The sequence below is a fragment of the Cavia porcellus genome, unplaced genomic scaffold, assembly GCF_034190915.1.
Source record: "Cavia porcellus strain 051 isolate PalLab524CR breed Dunkin Hartley unplaced genomic scaffold, mCavPor4.1 scaffold_2, whole genome shotgun sequence".
In the NCBI taxonomy this organism is placed as follows: Eukaryota; Metazoa; Chordata; class Mammalia; order Rodentia; family Caviidae; genus Cavia; species Cavia porcellus.
The window spans coordinates 39,785,734-39,805,395 of record NW_026947485.1 but is presented as its reverse complement, the minus strand read 5'-3'; the positions used below and the strand labels follow the sequence as shown (position 1 = coordinate 39,805,395).

The 19,662-nt window shown below is 42.5% G+C and overlaps 1 protein-coding gene across 1 annotated transcript; it reads left to right on the top strand.

Annotated features, from left to right (window-relative positions):
• Positions 1 to 4,415: 4,415 nt before the first annotated feature.
• On the top strand, positions 4,416 to 15,957 carry Garin1a (golgi associated RAB2 interactor 1A). The gene is made up of 5 exons (XM_003475172.2): positions 4,416 to 4,689; positions 7,442 to 7,626; positions 9,489 to 9,738; positions 11,389 to 11,507; positions 15,614 to 15,957. Exons 1-5 carry the CDS (start codon positions 4,537 to 4,539, stop codon positions 15,810 to 15,812), a joined length of 906 nt encoding a protein of 301 aa, XP_003475220.1. The 5' UTR covers positions 4,416 to 4,536; the 3' UTR covers positions 15,813 to 15,957.
• Positions 15,958 to 19,662: the final 3,705 nt, after the last annotated feature.

Genomic DNA, 19,662 nt, shown 5'->3' with positions numbered 1-19,662 from the left:
GCTGACCTCAAACTCACAGCAATTCTCCTCCCAAATGCTGGGATTATAAACCTGATCACCTGGCATGTTCTAATTTTAAAATCAGTGGTAAAACTGGTATTGGATTGAGAATTGTAGAATTATAGGGAAATTCTAATCTTGAAAATGAGGCACAGAGCCTGACATGGTGGTGCAAACCTGTACCCCTAGCACTCAGGAAGCTGAGGCAGGAGGATCACTGCGAGTTTGAGGCCAGCCTGGGCTGCAAAGTGAGTTCAAGGTCAGCCTGAACTGCATAGTGAGACCTTGTCTTAAAAAAGAAAGAGGAAAAAAGTGGCACTATGATACAGACTAGCAGCACAATGACATTAGCACTGTAACTGTGTATCACTTTCATACTTGGCAGTTATAATTAGGTATTTCTTTTATGAATTTAATGTTAGTAATTTGTTTAATGATCAACTTTCTGTCAGCTATTATTGTGAAAGTCTTTTTATGAATTTTATACAAGGACAAGAAACCAATTATAAACAATTGCTTATGTTATTGCAATTTTTTTAAAACCTATTCAATATTTCTTCAAATATATTAAAAAATTATCTTCTTCAGGAGGAGGAAAGGGCTAAAGGAGGTAAAAATAATTAAGATGAGCTGGCTGTGGTGGTGTACACCTGTAATCCCAGCACCCAGAGAGCTGAGGCAGGAGGATTGCCATGAGTTGGAGGCCAGCCTGTGCTACCTAGCAAAACTTGTCTCAAAAAATTAAAACAAAGGAGGAGGAAGAAGAGAATTAAGATGTGTTGTACATGTACCAACTTCCCACGATGTATTATACTCTAAACATGTACTAATAAAAATTGAAATTTAAATTAAATATAATTTTTTAACAATCCCCTTCAGCCCTCAAGAGGCTAAAGCAGAAATTTCATGAGTTTGAGGTCAGCCTGGATAATACAGCAAGAAGACTCTGTCTCAAAAAAACTAAACTAAACTAAAATAACCTGATCAGTATTTAAAATAGTGTGGAGCTAGCTGTAGGTCAATGGAATTTAAATAAATGATGAAATCAGGCTATAGTAGTGAAGACTTTTGGCTATAACTATTATTTTTTTTCTTTTTTGGTACCAGGAATCAAGCTCACGACCTTGTACTTACCAGACAGGCACTTATGCCACTGAGCTAAATCCCCTGCTACTTTTGGTTATTACAAAGGTGGTATAGTTGTCATAAATCTGTCAGGCTTAAACCAGTAACCCTATTTAATACCATAACCTATCACCACTCACTAGCATTTCTGGTCTCTCTTATCTTGTTCTTCTCTCTCCCCCTTCCTCCTCTTCTTCCTTTTTTAAACAAATGACACTGCCAATCTTTTAACACAATATATGTTGTTTGCTGTGTTTATTTTGTCTAACCTTGCAAAACGTATGCTTTTTTATTGATGTATTCAGTACACCTAAGATAATGCTCAGCATATAGTAAATGCTTAATAAATATTTGTTCAATGACTGAATGTCACATCAGTGACAAAAAGATGTAACATACTCTATACAACTATAAAAGAAACACAGGAGTCAGGTGTGGTGGCTCTTGACTATAACTCCAGCACTGAAGAGGCTAAGGCAGATGGATCCCAGAGAGTTCAAAGCCAGCTACATAGTGAGACCTTGTCTCCAAAAAAACCAAACAAACAAAACAAAACAAAGTGCTACAAGAAAGCATGAGGAAATTGTCACATAAGCTTGGAATGAGTAGTTTTCAAAATAAGCAAAATTCTAAAAGCCATCTGTGAAGAACATTGATAAAAATTATAAAAGGAATTTCACATGGCAGAAACCACTATAAACCAATTCAAAGACAAATGACAGGGCTAGGGATTAGAGCTCAGCACACCGCACCTGCCTGCCAACATGGGGTCCTAAATTCGATTCTCAGTACCAAAAAAATGGGGGGGAGGGACAAATGACAAACTAGAAAAAAATACAGTTTATTTCACATACAAAAGAACTAATCTTTCCAATACAAAAAGAATGCCTATGAATAGATTCTAAAAAGGTGAATAATGTAGAAAAATTGACCAATGCTAAGAATTGAAGCTGAATGTGGTGGTATATGGGTGTAATACCAGCACTCAAGACTCTGAGGCAAAAGGATCATAAGTTCAAAGTCAGTATGTTTAAGGTTGGCCTCTACTATGTATGAGATCCTGTCTCAAAAGGCCTTTTAAAAAAGTTATGAGGAGAAAATTCATAGAAGAAATAGAAAAACAAGAAGTGAAATAAATGAGAAAACAACCAGTTAAAATTACATTAATGTATCTTTTTAAAATTTTTCCACCCAAAACCAGATGTGGTAGTATATTCTGGGAGCCTGATATAAAAGAATAACAAGTTCAAGTCCAGCCTGAGCAACTTAGTGACTTAGTGAGACCTTGTCTCAAAATAAAAAATAAAGAACTGGGGCTATAAATCATTATACAGGCCCTGGCTTCAGTCCCAGGACAGCTGGCAGTACAGCATAGGGTTTCTTTTAGATTCAAAGTTTAGAAGTTGGGTGACATGGAAGTGGTGGAGCTATGAGAAGTATGAATTCTCAAACATTGCTTCTAGGTATATAAGTTAGTGTATGTAGATGTTCTAAGAAGATAAGAAATTAACAGTAGCATCCCAGGGGGAGAACCACCCAGCGTTGGAACTTAGGGTGCTGGGAAACCAAGTAACCAGCTTGCCTCCCTGGGAAGCAGCTACGAGCCTACCAGCATATGGGTGGACATCAAACATCCCGCCTCTGCCTCGTCCGCAGTAGCAAACGGGAGCCAGAGGTCTGAGAATCTCTTGGCAGGTTGACTATATGCAATATAGCAAATATGGGAGATTTCCTTTTACCATCTCTTTGAAGGTGAATATTGTTATCACTGTTTTGCTTTGTTCTGATTAATTGTATTGCTCTATTCAATACTCTGTTTTGATAAGTTCTTTAATGTTCTGTAATTTGTTTTATTTTGCTATACCTGATTGAAAGGACAACTATTGTGAAGATACATATCTATTACTGTTATTCCGGGAACCTGCTGTGAAGTTCTGTACCAGTTTCACTGCACTGTCTCAATTGGCTTTGTTCTATCTTGTTCTGTTGTATTTTACTACCTTCAAAATAATAAAAGATTTTTTAAAAAAGAAATTAACAGTAGCTTCATTTGGTGGGGAAGAGCTTCCTGCTTTGTCCAGTTTCTAAATAGACAAGTCTCTGTTAATAACAGCCTGATGATTACTTTTAATCTCATTTTATCTCATGAAATGGAGCTGGGAAATTAATTCCCTTTTCCCTACCCTTAGACTTTGTATAGGTCAGGCTTGACTTTAGGGGAACAATGGGCAGAGGGTTCTTTACTCAATTCAGATAGAAATCACAATTCAGCATAGTGTAGCTCTTTTGATGTTAGGGTCCCTTAGTTTTGATTGCCAGTAGCTATCAGCTCTTAGTGTTAGTGCCCCTCTGCCACTCCTATGCCAGCCAGAGCCAGCAGCATTGGCAGCCCAAAGGAGCTCTTCTGGAGCAGAAGATGGTGGCCCTTGGCAACTCTCCAGTGTTCTCCATCCTCCCTGGCGGCTAGTCACCCTTAGTATTACCAACCCTGGCTGCCAGCTGCTTTCTGTGCCAGCATCCTTTAGTGCTACCAGCTCTTGGTGTACCAGCTCAGCCTGCTCTAATCAAGATAGAAATCATGAAAAGGCAAAAATACATCATCCAAAAGAGGCTTTATTAGGACTCACAACCAGCACAGACTGAGCTGCTAAGCGTACAGGGAGGTTGCTTATGGAGAAGCAGTAAGTGGGCTCATATGCAGTGTCCTGCCAGCTAACTTCAGGCTTTCTTAGTTATGGGTAGAGGTGGGCTCCTCAAGGCCAGATTAACAACGGCCACAGAGGACAGGGTCATCCAAAGAGGGTGGAGTCAGCTGGGCTGGACCTATGAAGGAAGCTTGCTACAGCCAAAACAAACGTCTCTCAGAGTAGCCAGGGGGCAGCTGAACTAGCTGTGGCTGGCTGCAGTGAGGTGCTTGGGGCAGCTGTGAGAGAAAAATACAGAAAGTACCTCTTTCCTCCTGTCTCGTGGAGAAAGTGTTCATGATGAGAGCAGAAGACTAAAGACTGTGGGCTTGCCAGAACCTTCCTTGCTGCCCTGGCCAGGTGATGGCTGCCTTGGTATAATCTTGGGGGAGTCTGCATCATTTTCCTCCTCCTTTAGGTAAGATTGAAATGGGTCAGGCTAGTTCACTGCTGTTTTGTAGCTAGTAGAAAGGGGTCCTTCACGTGCCCTGCCCTTCATGTCCTCTTCTTTTTTGCCCTTTCCTGTTGTTACCCATCATACTACTTGATGTCATTCCTGCCATTGTGAGCTGACAGGCCCTCCCAGCACAGGTGGACACCCTGTAAGGGAGGAGGCAGGTGGAGCTGTGGAGGAGGAGGGACAAGCGGTTACACCAACACCTTGGAGTTGGGCTGGGTCTACGCGGGGCCCCAGAGATGTTCCCCAGCCCATTCTTCCCAAGAACCGATGAGTAAAATTAGGGGCCTCTCTCCTGAGGTCAGGGAACCATGCTCTGGAGTGGAACTTGGGGTGGAAAATGGCCTTCTTTGTCAACTGATTCGTTCTCCAGAATTCAACTTGTTCTCCAACTCAATGGTGTTTGAAAGCAACTTTATCCAGGTATCCCTGTGCATTTTAGAGCCAGCTCTCTTCCCCTTTCCAAAAACTGTTGGTCAGCCTTGGTCAGAAAATGCTGTCAACTTTGAAAGCCCTAGGGAAAAGAAAGAAGCCACTAAAGCTGGAGCAAAACCGAGGGTCTGGGTCCCAAGTTCATGTCACTTTATGTCCCCAGTTTGAAGGAACTCCAGGTAGGTCATGTGCTTTAAGAAACCACATTAAGACCTTATAGAGATGGTACCAGAGCTCTGTCTAGAGGCAGACCACAGGGCTTCATCCAGGACTTCTGGGTGGTTTCAGAGAATGAAGGCTGCTATAGGAAACTGCTCTGAGATCCAACCTGCTTTCTCTGGCATGATTGAGAAATAGTTGTGTTTGCAAACAAGGGCCTAGGTCAGTGATGGTGAAACTTTGAGAGACTGAGGGCCCAGCTGCAACCCAGAACCCATTTATTTGTTCCAAAGTGCCAACACTGCAATTAAACATGAATGCTGAGGTTTTAATTTAGAAAAATCAATTCATACAGTTGGCTCTTGTGCTGACAGAGGGTTGTGTGTGTCTGCTGTGACTCACATGCTATCACTGCTCTAGGAGAATTGGCCTTTCCTCAGTCCTGGCACCCTTCCAAACAGAGGTGATATGACCAGTGGAAGCAAGCATCTGTGACTTAGGGAAGCCCAGAGTATGGGACGGTTGTCTGAATATGTATCAAATCTTTTCCGGATGCTGCCTGCCTCCTGCACAGCCTCTAGCTTGACTTTGTTCATCTGTGCTCATTAGCCATTGAGCAAGCACATATTAAATACCTACTGTGCACAGCCCAGGACATGCAAAGAATACCACATCATTTTGGGAAAGAAGCTTATGTTTTGGTTTACTAGGTACCATAAAATAGCAACTATTCAAACTCTCTATGTCAGCGAATTTGGACCAGCTGATCTCCATGGCGTGAGAACAGAGAGAAGGAGCTGGTGGCATTTGAGGCATTCCCTCTGGACTTTGGCACTTGCAGACAGCCTCCAATGTAACAGGGTCTCAGGCCCTCTTTGATAGATTTCTGAGACTTTGGTAAGAAGGGAAAGGGTGTTCCAGACAGCATTTGAAGATCCAGGAAGGCTCGAATGCACAGAGGGTCTGTAGGATAGAAGCCCACCTGAATGGGGTAGGAAAGTGGCACAGAGTTGTAGGACAGAATGTGGGACCCCTGGGGCTTAATTTGGAAGCTCTTCATAGAGCACAGAGATCTACTGTGGCCCCCAGCATGGGAGAGCTTGTTCATAGGCTCCTAGTGCTCCATGCCCGTTGCAGCCCCAGGGGAACAAATAGGGAACTTGCTGGCATGCCTGGAGTGAGCTCACTGCTATCACTGGTGGAGAAGAAACAGAGACAGGATCCAGACTCAGCTTCCAATTTCTTTTTTCTGTTTTGTTTTATTTTTGTTTGGTTTGGTTTTTAGACAGAATCTCCCTGTGTAGTGCAGGCGGGTCCTGAACTCACTACGTAGCTCAGGTTGGTCTTGAACTTGCAGCAATCTTCCTGCCTCAGGCTCTCGAGTGCTGGGATTACAGGGTGCACCACCACAGCTGGCCTTGGGCTCTGATTACTAGTCTTTTCTCTTTGGTTGTGATGTTTTGGCATCAAATGTGTTCTTGTATTTTATTTCTGGACTAATATTAAAATTGCTGATATTCTCTGAGTGGACATTAACGGATCCAGGCAGGAGAAAATTCAGAATGTGCCAGGGAGAGGTAGGCCCACCACCAGAGGTCACTTGAAATGATCTGACCTGCAGACTTACAGTTCTGACGTCATTTCCCTGCTTCCTGTCTCCCCTCACCTCCGCATCAGCAAGTCCTCTGCCACCACCACCCCGAAACAGCATCAGCCCCAAACATTCATTGAGAACTTACTCTCAATATGTGAAGTCTTCTATTCTAGGAAGAATGTGAATTTCATTCCATAAAATGGGCTCTGAGAAATGTCACTCTTCCCTCAAAATCAAAATTCATTTCTCTTGGAGCACTATCTGTTCAGGCTGGTGAGAATTAAATTTCAGTTGTTCCTAGAGCTTTCTCCTTGTCCCCAATTTCACCAGGAGCTGTGCCAGGTTCTGACAGCTTTACAAAGTGTATAACATTTGGAGAAGGCCACTGGTCTTGGGAAGACAGGGATCTCTTCTCAACCGTCCTGGCCCCTGTGGTTCCTCAGTGAGACGGCTCTGGAGACTTTCTGTCTCTGAGCTGAGATGCTGTGTCTCATCAAGGCCTCCAGCCTCTCTGTCCTGCTTCGGTCTCTGGGTGCTTCAGAACAGGTTCTCAGGATACTGAAGACCCAGCTCCCCACTGTCTCTCCCCTGCCCCAAGGGAGGTTCCCAAACTGCCCTCAACTTGAGCCCCCTGGGTCATCCCCGCATGACAGGTTCTCCTCCTCTTCTAGGGACTTCTTTGTACTATTTCCTTCTAGCCCTTTAGAAAGTGATAGAGGCTTTGTGTACCAGGGAGGAGTGTAAAACTTTCCATGTCACTCGGCTTTTACTTACCAATGCATCTTTATACAGCTAGACAATGCAGAGGACATAAAGAAGTTGCTTTTGCCAATGAGCTTAAAGTCTGTTTGGAGAGACTAACAAAAAAGACCAGTAGAAAGTCGTGGCCCAGCCTGGCATGCCACAGACCTTTCACCAAGCTGAAGTGTCCTTTTCTGACACCTGTATCCTTCCACTCTTTGTGACTCTGGACCTGGGGCTAATTTTCAGGTCACTAAGCCTGGAAAATGGATGAATGCTTCCGAAGACTCTGCCACAGTGATCCTCGGGGTGACCTCCTCAGTACCTTCCTTGCCACTCCCCAATGTCCTCCTGATGGCCAACGTCACCTGGCCCCAGGGTGAATGCTCCACCTGGAACACACCTGGAGTTGGCCCAGTTATCACGCTCAGCAGGTAAAGAAAGGCTGGACGGGGGCAGGGGGCAGCTGTTGACTTATTTATGCATCATTCTACAGCTGGATTTTATTTTATTTTATTTTTTGGTCCTGGGAATTGAACTCAGGACCTGCTTTTCAGGCAGGCACTGTGCCACTCTGAGCTGTATCCCTGGCCCTGCAGCTGGATTTTAGATTAGACGGAAAGACAGTGGTCTTTTCACTTTAATTTGTTCTGTTTTTTTCACCAGGAATATTAGATAATTTATAACCCAAATGAAAGGAAAAAACTGAGATTTATTAAAACATCTCATTCATGAAATAAGTCATAAGTAACTAAATTGATGATTATATTATAAATACATAATATATTATACATTATTTTTATCAGATTTTATTGGTACATCTTAGATATTATACATAATGATCACATTCATCATAGGGAATTTGTACCTGTACACAATATAGCTTGAGAGTCTTTTTGTCCTGGTCCCCTACCCTCCCTTCAGCTCTCCTTCTCTCCCCATTTACAAAACTTGCAAATAATTTTATAAATGAGAAATTCTTTAGCTTGCTTACTTGGGAAGTAGTACCCAGAGACAAAGGTCTGACTCATAAATCACACATCCTCCTTTGATGAATCAAATCTTCCTTTAAGCGATGGAGTCCGCAGTACAGCGCCATCATATTCTGCGGTTTCCTCCAGGGCCAGGAAATCTAGATTCCCATTTCAGAGCAGCTGCTTCTGGTCTGAATAAATACTTTCAGGGACATTCATTGGTCACCATCTGAAAACTGCAAAATGCCTGGGTTATTTTCCTTCTGATTTATCAAGAATGTAGTCAGAATAGAGAGACAAATCCCTTCCTGTCATCATTTATAATCAACAACAGCATTCTTTAGTCTGTAAGCTATGTAGAACCCTGTTTTGCATTCATGTAACAAACATCTAGCTAGCATCTATGTGTACAAGCACTGTGCATGGTATGGAGATGGAGCAGCATGGCCTAGAACTCATGGCCTACAAGCACACACTTGTAGTTCCAGCACTTAGGACGCTGAGGCAAGCAAATTGCCACAAGTTCAAGGCCAGTGTCAGCTACTGAATGAGTTCAAGTTCAGCCTGACCTGCATAAAAGAGACTCTATCTCAAAAATAAAATAAATTTTGAAACAATAAATAAATTTTTAAAAAGAGGCTGATATTCTTTAAAAAAGAGAGACAAAAAGCAACTGGGTTTGAGATTGGAATGTGGTTTTTGTTTTGTTTTTTTAGGTGCTTTGTTTTGTTTTGTCTTTTTGAGACAGGGTCTCGCTATGCAGATCAAGTTGCCCTTTTGAACTCACTTTGTATCCCAGACTGGCCTAGAACTCAAATTTCCTGCCTGCCTCAGCCTCCCATTACTGGAATTATAGACATGCGCCACCACATACCTATTTTATTTTGTCAATATTAATGCAGGGCATTTCCAAAGAGAAACAACGGAGATGTGAAAGTCAACAGGACTAGGGAATTGTGAGACTGAAAAAAAAGGCACATCCATTTCCTTCCCTTTCCACACAAGTAATCAGGGTGAGAACGAGGGCCTGGAGATGGAATCAGGTCCCGCTTACTAAGACCTAAACTTGAGACTCTACTGAGCTTCTCCAAAGCTCAGTTTCAAAATTTATGACGTACTTATTTGTGAAGTAACAATATATATTTTTCCCTTATCAGAGGGTTGTTGTGAGAATTTAATGAGAGATTAGATATCAGCAGCAACTTTTGTTATTAATGTGGGAGGGTTCTTTAATAACTGAAGTCCTAGAAATCAGAGAAGCATCAGTCTTAGTCTTCCCAAACTCAGAACAAGAGCTTTCTCTATTTCCTGATTATACCCAGGATTCTGCCCCTGAGGTATGTGGAGCTACAAATCTGCGACCGACTCCAACGCATCCTGCGGGTCAGGACAGTGACTGAAAAGATCTATTACCTGAGGCTCCATGAAAAACATCCAGAGGCCGTGTTTCAGTTCTGGATCCGCTTGGTGAAAATTCTCCGGAAAGGTCTGTCCATCACCACCAAAGACCCAAGAATCCGCTTCACTCACTGCCTGGTGCCCAAGCTGACCGGACTCTCCACCGAAACAACAGTGAGTGGGGCCTCGCTGGGCAGCCTGCAGTAAACTAAGCATAGATGTGCCCATGTGTGTGTTTATGTCTGGGCCCGTGCATGTGCATGTGTGTGTCTACAATGCATGCACAAAAATGCAGTTGGTCTGTATCTGTAGGTTCCACATTTATAGATTCAACCAGCCTTGCATCAAAAATATTCAGAAAAAAATTGCATTTGTACTGAACTTGTCAGACTTTTTTCCTTGTCCTTATTCCCTGAACAACATAACCTAGCAACTAATTTCATTGTGTTAGGTATGATAAGTAACGTGGGCTTGATTTAAAGTAGAAAGATGTGTATTAATTATGTGCAAATACCACACCATTCTACATAAGGACCTGAGCATCTGTGGATTTTGGTAATAGAGGGGAGTCCTGGAATCAGTCCTAATGGTTGCTAAGGGACAAGGGTGTATATTACTGACTGCTGGATTTTTACTTTACATTATATCATAGATATTTTTCTGAATAGGCACTGTATCGTTATCACAATTGAGTAGTGTTTAAATTGTTTTTTTCTAATATGATAGATAAAATATGGCACCTTTGATTTCCAATGAGTTTGCCAGCTATGTTTTTATAGATTACATTTCCTGTTTGTTGTTGTTGTTGATGTTACCTGTTTACCTCTTTTGCCTTTCTTCTTTCTTTGTATTGCTGGGGGTTGGATGCAGGGGCTTATGCATACTATACATGTGATCTACCACTGAGCTACATCTCCAGCCCTTGGTGATTTTTGATACCCATAAAGATGGTCCAGAGTTTGCTTAGTATAAGGACGCAGAGAGCTGGGCAAGGGATGCATGTCTGTAATTTCAGCACTCAAGAGACTGAGGCAGGAGGATCATTGAGAACTCAGACTCAGCCTGAACTACTTTGTGAGACCCTGTTTTAATAAACAAACAAACAACAATAAGAAAAAGCACCAGGAAAAAAATCCTGACAGATTGGATTGCCCCAGACCTTAGATTTCAGAACCTAAATGCTTTGCTCCTCTCATTAAATTGTATATATCAGGTATGTTATTATTAATTTTGAAAATCAGCCAGTTCCAGGTGTGGTGACACATACCTATAATCCCAGAAGTTGGGAAGCTGAGACAGGAGGATCACCGTGCATTTGAGGACATGGAGTTCAAGGCCAGCCTGAACTATATGGAAAGACATTGTCCCCTCTCCAACCAAAAAATAGAAAAAGTTAGCCACTTTGCAACTCAGGCTTTTTTGTATTGTTTTGTTTTGTTTTGAGACAGGATCTTGTTATGTAGTTCAGGCTGGCCTTGAACTCACTATGTAGCCCAGGCGGGCCTTAAACTCTCCTGCCTCAGTCTCCTGAGTGCTGAGATTATAGACATGCATTACTATACCTAGCTCATGCAATCCAGATCTTATGCTCTGGACAGAGTAGTCTCCAGAGCCCATCAGAGAGAAGACATAATCCTATCAGGGATCCCCCATTACTGATCCGGTGATCCTGGGGCCTAATGTTTAAGGAACAATTTCCCAGAGCTGGGATGCAAAACTCCAGCGTAATCCCACAAATTCTTTCAGGTTTCCACCTGAAGAGGCGGAGCTTCTTCATGAGCTCCGTGAGCAGCCTGGCCCTCTGACTTACGTTTCTCCACACAGCCCGAGAGCAGCCTTCCTGGGTCCACCCAACCCAGCGAGACCCTCCTGCTGCTGGCAGCTGAGCAGACCAGCGGCAGTTTCTCAAAACTCTCTGGAAGGACTCAGTTCACAGCAGACAGGTGGGTCTTGTGTGGTTTTCTCCAGTGTCTTCCCCCAGCGTGCAGTCACTGCCCTGGTGGACCCTCTCCCAGCCATCCCTGTTCCTGCCCTTCACTCTAGATGTGCATGTGACCGGCCCTCACCTTCGTTGCCAGCCTGTCTTTGAAGACAGGGTTTTTGACCTTCAAGTCTCTGACCTGCATGTTCATTTCTTAGGGAAACCTCAGTCTTTTCAGCAGTTCATAAAATGAATGAGGGCTGAGTAAATTAATCCCAAGGCATATAAGCTAAAAAATCAGGCTCAGGCAATGAGCTGTTGACTGTCGCTTTGGGCAAAACTCTACTTCTCTTTGCTTTACCTACTTCTGGAAAATGAACAGAATGGACAATAACATGAAGATTACCCCTAGCTCCCAAGTGCTATTAATTTACCATCTAATCATATTAGATCTTTTCAGTAACAAGTGATAGAAATTCCAAAGCTAGTGAGTGCAACCAACATATTCAATAAGTACAGTTTGGAGGGTAAACCAGGTGTGATGGCCCAGGCCTATAATCCCAGCACTCAGGAGACTGAGGCAGGAGGGTCACAGCAAATTCAAGGCCAATTTGGGCTTCATAGTGATTTCAAGGCCAGCCTGAATGAAATAGACACTGTCTTAAAAATATATAAATAAATAAATAAAATAATTTGTAAAAAGAATTAAAACAAAATAAACCTGCTTGGCCTCCTGGTACACACCTGTCATCCCAGCACTCGGGAGGCTAATGCAGGGGGATTATTGTGAGTTTAAGACCGGCCTGGGTTACAAAGTGAGTTCAAGACCAGCCTGAACTACATAGTGAGAACCCTGTCTCAAAAAGACAAAAAAAAAAAAAAAAAAAAACAAGACCAAACAAAAAAAGCCATAAAAACCACAGCTCAAGACAGGCTCATATACAGAAATCAAGAAAAGGACAGACTTAGGAAAAAAGCACTCCACAAAGAGAAGCCCCAGTCGGGGCTCATGGCTGGACACTCGTCCCAAATAAGTTTCTGGAAGGTGCTTCTTAAACACTTGAAAAATGTCCAGGGCTTGGCAGCTTATGTGTTCCAGGGCTATTGATGTTGGGTTGTGCTAGCAGGCTCTGCATGGACAGCAGAATGGTGTCCTGTGTCCAGCAGAACACAGGAGGGTGTTCGTGAATTTCTAGGCATTTTGTTGCAGAGAAGCTTTTAGATTATTTTGCCACATTGTGATTCTTCTACTAAATGCCCCTAAATTTTTTTTCACTAAAAAATTTCATTGCATTGATGACATAATACTCTACATAGATGATCCTAACAGCTCCACTAAAAAACTGGTAGATTTAATAAGCAAATTCAGTGGCATAGCTGGATACAAAGTTGGCATTCAAAAATTAATGGCCTTCCTGTATACAATAAGTTTACTGAGAAAGAAATCAGGGAAACAACACCTTTCACAATAGCATCTAGAAAAATGAAATACATAGGAATCAGTCTAACAAAGGATGTAGAAGACCTCTATTTTGAAAACTATAATTCTCTGAAGAGGATATTACAAAATAGATATCACATGCTCTTGGGTAGAAAGAACCAATATAGCAAAAATGGCCATACTTATAAAACTGTTATATAGGTTCAATACAATCCCAATCAAAATTCCAATAGCATATCTCACAGAATTAGAGAAAACAATCCTAAAATTCATCTGAACCAGAAGATACCTAGAATAGCAAAGGCAATCCTAGGCAACAAAGACAAGATAGGGGCTATCACAATCCCTGACTTGAAATTATACTATAAAGCTACTATGATAAAAACAAGCTACTATGATAAAAACTCAACAATAAATGGAACAGATTAGAAGATGTAGAAATAACTCCAGACACATCAAACCAGGGATCAAACTCAGCCTAGCACTTGCCAGGCAGGCGTTTATGCCGCTGAGCTAAATCCCCATCCCAGGCCACCTTATCTCTGACAAATGTGCCAAACAAAATCACTGGAAGAATGACAGCCTCTTTAATAAATGATTCTGGGTAAACTGGCTCTACACATGCCAAAAATTAAAACTGAACCCATATCTTTCACCATGCACTAAATTAAACTCAAAATGGCTCAAAGATCTAAACATTAAAACAGAAACATTAAATCTGCTGGAAGATAGAGTGGGTAAAACTCTTGAAGACATTGGTGTAGGCAATGAACAAAACCCTGATTGCACAGTAACTGTCACAAAGAATCAACAACTGAGATCTATCTTATTGGAAAACTTTTTCACAGCAAGAGAAGCCACCAACAGAGTGAAGAGATAACCCACAATGTGGGAGAAAAGGTTTGTCAGCTGTTCTCAAAGTATTACTATCAAGAACATATAAAGAATTCAGAAAAATCAATCCTCCCAGATTTAAAATCCCAATCCAGGAATGGGCATCTTAGATGAATGTATACTTTTCAGATGAAGAAATACAAATACCAAAAAATATATGAAAAAATGTTCAATATCACTTGTCATTCAAGAGATGCAAATTAAAACAACACCTCAGAAAGAATGGCTACCATCAAGAAATCAACCACTTTGTTAATGTTGGAGAGGCTGTGGGGAAAAAGGAACTCTTTTCCACTGTTGATGGGAGTGTAGACTGGTGCAACCACTGTGAAAATCAGTGTGGAGATTTCTCAAAAAATAGGATTAGCAGTCCCATTTGACCCAACTGTTCTCCTTCTGAGTATCTTCCCAGAAGAATTAAAAACATTGTACCACAGTAATATATGTGTACCCATGTTCATAGCAGCATGGTTTGTAATAGCTGGATTTTGGAAACAACGTAAATGCTCATTGATTGAGGAATGGATAAAGCTGTGGTACTTTTATACAATGGAATACTATTCGACCATAAAGAAAGACAAACGAGATTTTATGGGTAAATAAATACCACTTGAGTCCATATTCATAAGTGAAATAAATCAGACATGTATGTGTAAACACTGTATTGTTTCCCCTGGCTCTGTTTGGACAATTGGATGTAGATGTCTTTGTGCTTTGGGTGACTGATTTGGAGATGGCAATGTGCAATGTATGTACCATTATTGTCCCTTGATTGTTGTGTTTTGAAATTTTATTTTTTTCTCTTTGAAATAAAATAGATTTGAAGGAAAAATTCATTGCATTTAATCTCTGCAGATAGTGTAAATTTTTTGTTTTCTTGTAGTTTCTATTTTCTTTTAAAATAATATTTTTCTCTTCTAATTAGGATTTGAAAAATATTTATAGCCACACATATATTTTCCTAGTTACTAAGTGGTTGTGACCTGTGGTGTGTGTGTGTGTGTGTGTGTGTGTGTGTGTGTGTGCTGTATGATGTACCAGGGATTGAACCCAGGGCTTTCATATTGAGCTGTATCCCTAGACCTATTTTTAATTTTTATTTTAAGATAGGCTTTTACTAAGTTTCCTAGGCTAGGATCAAATTTGTGATTTTCCTGCCTCAGCCTCCCAGAGTACTGGGAATGTGCTTTTTAAATTTAAGTTTTACCGTTTCAGGTAACTGTTTCAAGATTTTCTTTGCACTGAAGCTAATCCAGTGGGTGTGAACTTTGCATTTGAGTCCTAACTGGGCTCACCGCACTTCAGAGCAGGCTGCCAATGTGGAGTTACCTGGTGCTCTGCAATTGGGCAACCTTTGCTCCAGTCTGACTCTTCTTTGGCTTTCTATTCTTGATTGCTCTTAGGTATGTCACACCATGTATGCATACTGTCACTACCCTTCCTTTCCTTATCTCCATCTGCATTCAAGGCACCCATGCTGTAAAAGATACAATTTGAAAATGAAGTCAGGCACAATGGCATATGCCTGTAATCCCAGCACGCTGGAAGGCTGAGGCAGAGGATGGCAAGTTTGAGTCTAATCTGGGTAATTTAGCAACTTGGCAAGACCCTGGGTCTAAATAAAAAATAAGAAAAGTGCCAGAGCTGTAGCTCAGGACAAAGACCCTTGGTTCAATCCCCAATACTGCTGAAAAAGAAAAAAGGATCTAACGTACATCTTAACTTACATCTTACTTTGTTTTGTTTTGTTTTCCGTTGCTCTCAATGACCCTGAAACTCCTGGGCTCCCACAGAAGCACCAAGACTGCCATCAAAATAGACAGTTCCAGCAGCTGCAACAAGACACCCTCACCAGTGGCGTCGCCAGTCAGTGTCAACATACCCATGAGAGCTACCTTGAGCCACAGCCTCTGGGAACAAGATGACCCCCACGACCACCTCTTGCAGGCCCCTGTAGCCAGTTCTCTAGGGGAGAACTTTCTGGGACCCTAACATCAGTCAGAGCAAGTGATCGTCCCTGTCTTCTGTGCATCGCGATGTCTCCTTCAAAGCTGGTTCCGTGGTGGCCAACTGGCCACAGGGAGCTAAGATGATGCTTATAGCAAGATGCCTCTGTACTTCCACCAATAAACCTCCAAGCGAGTCCCCGACTCTTGTGGGTTCTGGCACTGGGAGCTCTGAGCTGGGGAGGGTCTCACCAGGAATAAGGCACTGGCTCCTTGGGAAAGTCAGTGGGAAAGAATTGCTGTCTGCTTAACTGAAACTCCAGAGCCACCAACCCTAGCCAAGAAAGCCAGTGCCAAGGAGATGGACTCTAGGGAGAAATCCAACTTCCTTTTTCAAGGGGATTGGGGAAAGAGAGGCAGGGCTTTGCTACAAGCCCAAAATGAAAGAAATCCTGAGAAGGATGATGACCAAATGGGAAATACTTTTGTGTCTTTTCCCTCATCTCAAGAAAGAATCGAGTCTTCATCTACCCGACCTCTGTGGTAGAAACTCCACACAGACTTGGGCCAGCAGAATTTGGACAGCTCATAAAGACAGGCTTGTGGTAAGGAGCACAGTGGCCACCCAGGAAGCCCTCCCTGACCTCACTGTTCCTCTCCAGGACCTAATGGAAACAAAGACGTTGGTTTCTTTTTGCATGTCAGGGATGAGGCAGGAGCTTTGACCATGTTTTAGGCAAGTAGGAACCACTTACAATATGCCAGTGCAGCATTCAGTGGATATTTGTCAAGCTTTTGCTTGACATCACACACTACTTAGTACTGAGGACGGAGAGAACAAGACAGATGAACAAGTTTCCTGTTTCGGGGGGGCGGGGCATGGGAGAATTGCTGAGCTCTATTTTGGAGACATAGGAAGTCCATTGAGGTTGACATCATGTTTGAGACAGTTAATCTGCAAATAAAAGCAGCAGGGTCTGCTTTCTTGTAGCTCATACCCTGTGTTATTCAGGAAGAAAGGACCCTTACTCTTGTGCTTGCTCAGTTGAGCTGAACAAGAAATCCTGGCTGGATTGTGTCAGAAAAGACATCTGAGCTGAGAGGATATCTAACATCTATGGGCTTCCTCCAGTCTCCATCGAAAATGCAAAACAAGCCTGGTATGGTAGTGCATGTCTGCAGTCCCAGTACTTGGGAGGTTGCGGCAGGAGAATCTCTGTGGTTTTGAGGCCAGCCTGGGCTACATAATGAGTTCTAGTCCAGACTGCATATCAAGACTCTATCTCACCCTCCTCAAAAAAAAAAAAAAGACATGTATGATGATAACAATGTGTAATTCCAGCACTTTGGGAAGCTGAGGTAGGAGAACCATAATTTAGAGCCCAGACTGGATAACTTAGTGACTTAGTGAGACCCTGTCAAAAGGGCCAGGTAGAGATGTAGCTCAGAGTGAAGGCCTTGCGTTCAATTCCCTGTCCTGAAAACAAAACAAAACAAAAAAACTAAAAATTTTTTTTGAGACAGGGTCTCACTATGTACCTGAGACTGGTTTTGAACTCATCTGTAGCACAGACTGGCCTTGAACTTGCAGTGATTCTCCTGCCTCAGCCTCCCAAATGCTAGGATTACAAATGCTAGGCATGTGGCACCATACTCAGCTCCTAAATTCTTTTTTACATGTTATAATCATGTAAATCATATAAGCTGACTATTGTTGGTACAGGTGAAGGACACCTAGAAGATGAACTTAGAAGAAAGTAATGTGAAATTGTATTGTCCAATTGTTTCCTGTTTTACCTCATCGCCATTTAACTTGGAAAATTACCCTTATATGTAACAAACTATATGGTTATCTAACTGATATGATGTGTTTACAGTCATTTAAAGGGTCTCTATCCCCACTTCTGTTGCTGTGTTTAAGCCTCTAGACAACTGTAATAAATCCAGTCCTGCTCTTAAACTCCACCAGTACCAAAACAATGACAGCTAACATCCTCAGAAACTTCCCATGTGCAAACATTAGTAGGTCTAACTAAGTCTAGACAAAGGCCACTAAGTCTACCCCACAATTCCCCGGGAGTTACTCTCATTCTCACATCTTATAGATGATAACCTAAGTTACAAAGGGGTTCAGGAAGTGATTTGAGGACACATCAACACCAATAAGAGGGCCCGGACTTGAACCCAGTCTAACTCCAAAGCCCATACCTCGGTGATCACCCAATCCTTTCCCATTCATTTCCCTTCCAGACTAACATTTCTGAAACATATGTCTGACCAGAGCTCCCCATGATAAAACCAAACTGTTTGGTGTGAAATGACCGGGACGCTGACAATCACTCCAGCTGCCTCTTGCCTCTTGGCCAGTGCTCCCGTTGATATATACCCCATCTACCAATTTTCTGTAGTTTCCAAAATGTGCAATGTTTTACATACTGCAAGGATTTGCACGTACTTTCATTCAACCTAGGACAGCTTCCCTTGCCTTTTCTACCTGTTGTCTTAAAGACACTTGACCTCACTGGCAGTTTTACTATGCTGCCAGTGCCCTGTTTGTGCCATGTATCATCACATTTCTCACCCTATTGCAGTTATGTGTTTACGTGTGTCTCTCCTTGGTGGATATTATGGTTTGTGTCTAGATGTCCCCCCAAAGCCTCATGCAGTCCAAAGGGGTGGGCTTTTTTTAAAATCTTTTTATCGGTACCGGGAATCGAACTCATGACCGCCTGCTTGCAAGGCAGGTGCTTATGCCGCTGAGCTAAATCCCCAGCCCCGAGTGGGCTTTTTGGCAACAGCTGAATCTAGAGTTTGTGATTGGTTCACCGTCTATTGCTGGAATTAGTGGTGAGAGTGCTACACCTGCCCACCTACATGCAAGACCAAGGGGCAGAAAGAAGCTTGTTTTGCTCCTTTGCTCTTGTTGCCTTTGCTGTCTCCTGCTGTTGTCCATCTGCCGTTCCATCTTGTCTTGGAGCCAGGTGATTATGGGCTGACACCTCCACACACCTTTAACTTTGGGCATTGCAAATTTTTTGTCTCAGCAATGAGAGAAAAGTAAGACAGTGGAGTTATGAACTCTTTGAGAACAATACCATTTTATATTAGACAAATTCTCTGGTTGCCTGTAAGAAAAACTGAGTTTAACTTAAACCAAAAGGAATTCAGTGCAAGGATGTAAGTGAGATGACAGAATCGAAGAGACATTGACCCCAGGATACTCCTGGGGCTTCAGGAGAGGCTTCCATCTCAGCAAAGGCTGCAGCATCTGATGAGCTTCCCCAATTGAAGCGGGGGGGGGGGGGTTGCAAAAGAGTAAATAAAGGAATGGATGTCTAGCTATGGCAGATGCCCACTGCAGCCTGAATTTGTGCTGGCAAGACAGCCTGAAATAGGCTCTGAGCATCTCCATGCTGTGCTGGATTTTAAGGTGTCACTGTCCTCTGACCCTCAGTGAGGGTCTATGCAGTCAAGTAAATAGAGTGAGGAGAATACAGCACAACTGTCTTATGACTTCTTGTTCTCAGGAAAGGGACTGGCTTGCTCACTGTTATAAGAGTCACTGAATCCTTAGCCCTGTGCAACCCACTGAAGCATGGCCTCCTCTCAGGCTCATGGTGCTGCCTGGGGACAGGGCAGCTGGTAAGTGGCACCATCAGGTGCTCCTCCTGCAGCTTGCTGTGCTGAAAGTAATGAACCACCTGGCTTCGAGTCACTGAATTCTTTTGTCTGCTTTGGGTACCTATGTGATTGCGGTAAGTCAATTTGGTTGCTTAATTTTTTTTTTTTTTTTTTTTTTTTGTATTGGGAATCAAACTCATGACCTTGAGTTTGCCAGGCAGGCACTTATGCCACTAAATTCTCAGCCCCATCTTTTTTTCTTTCTTTCTCCATTT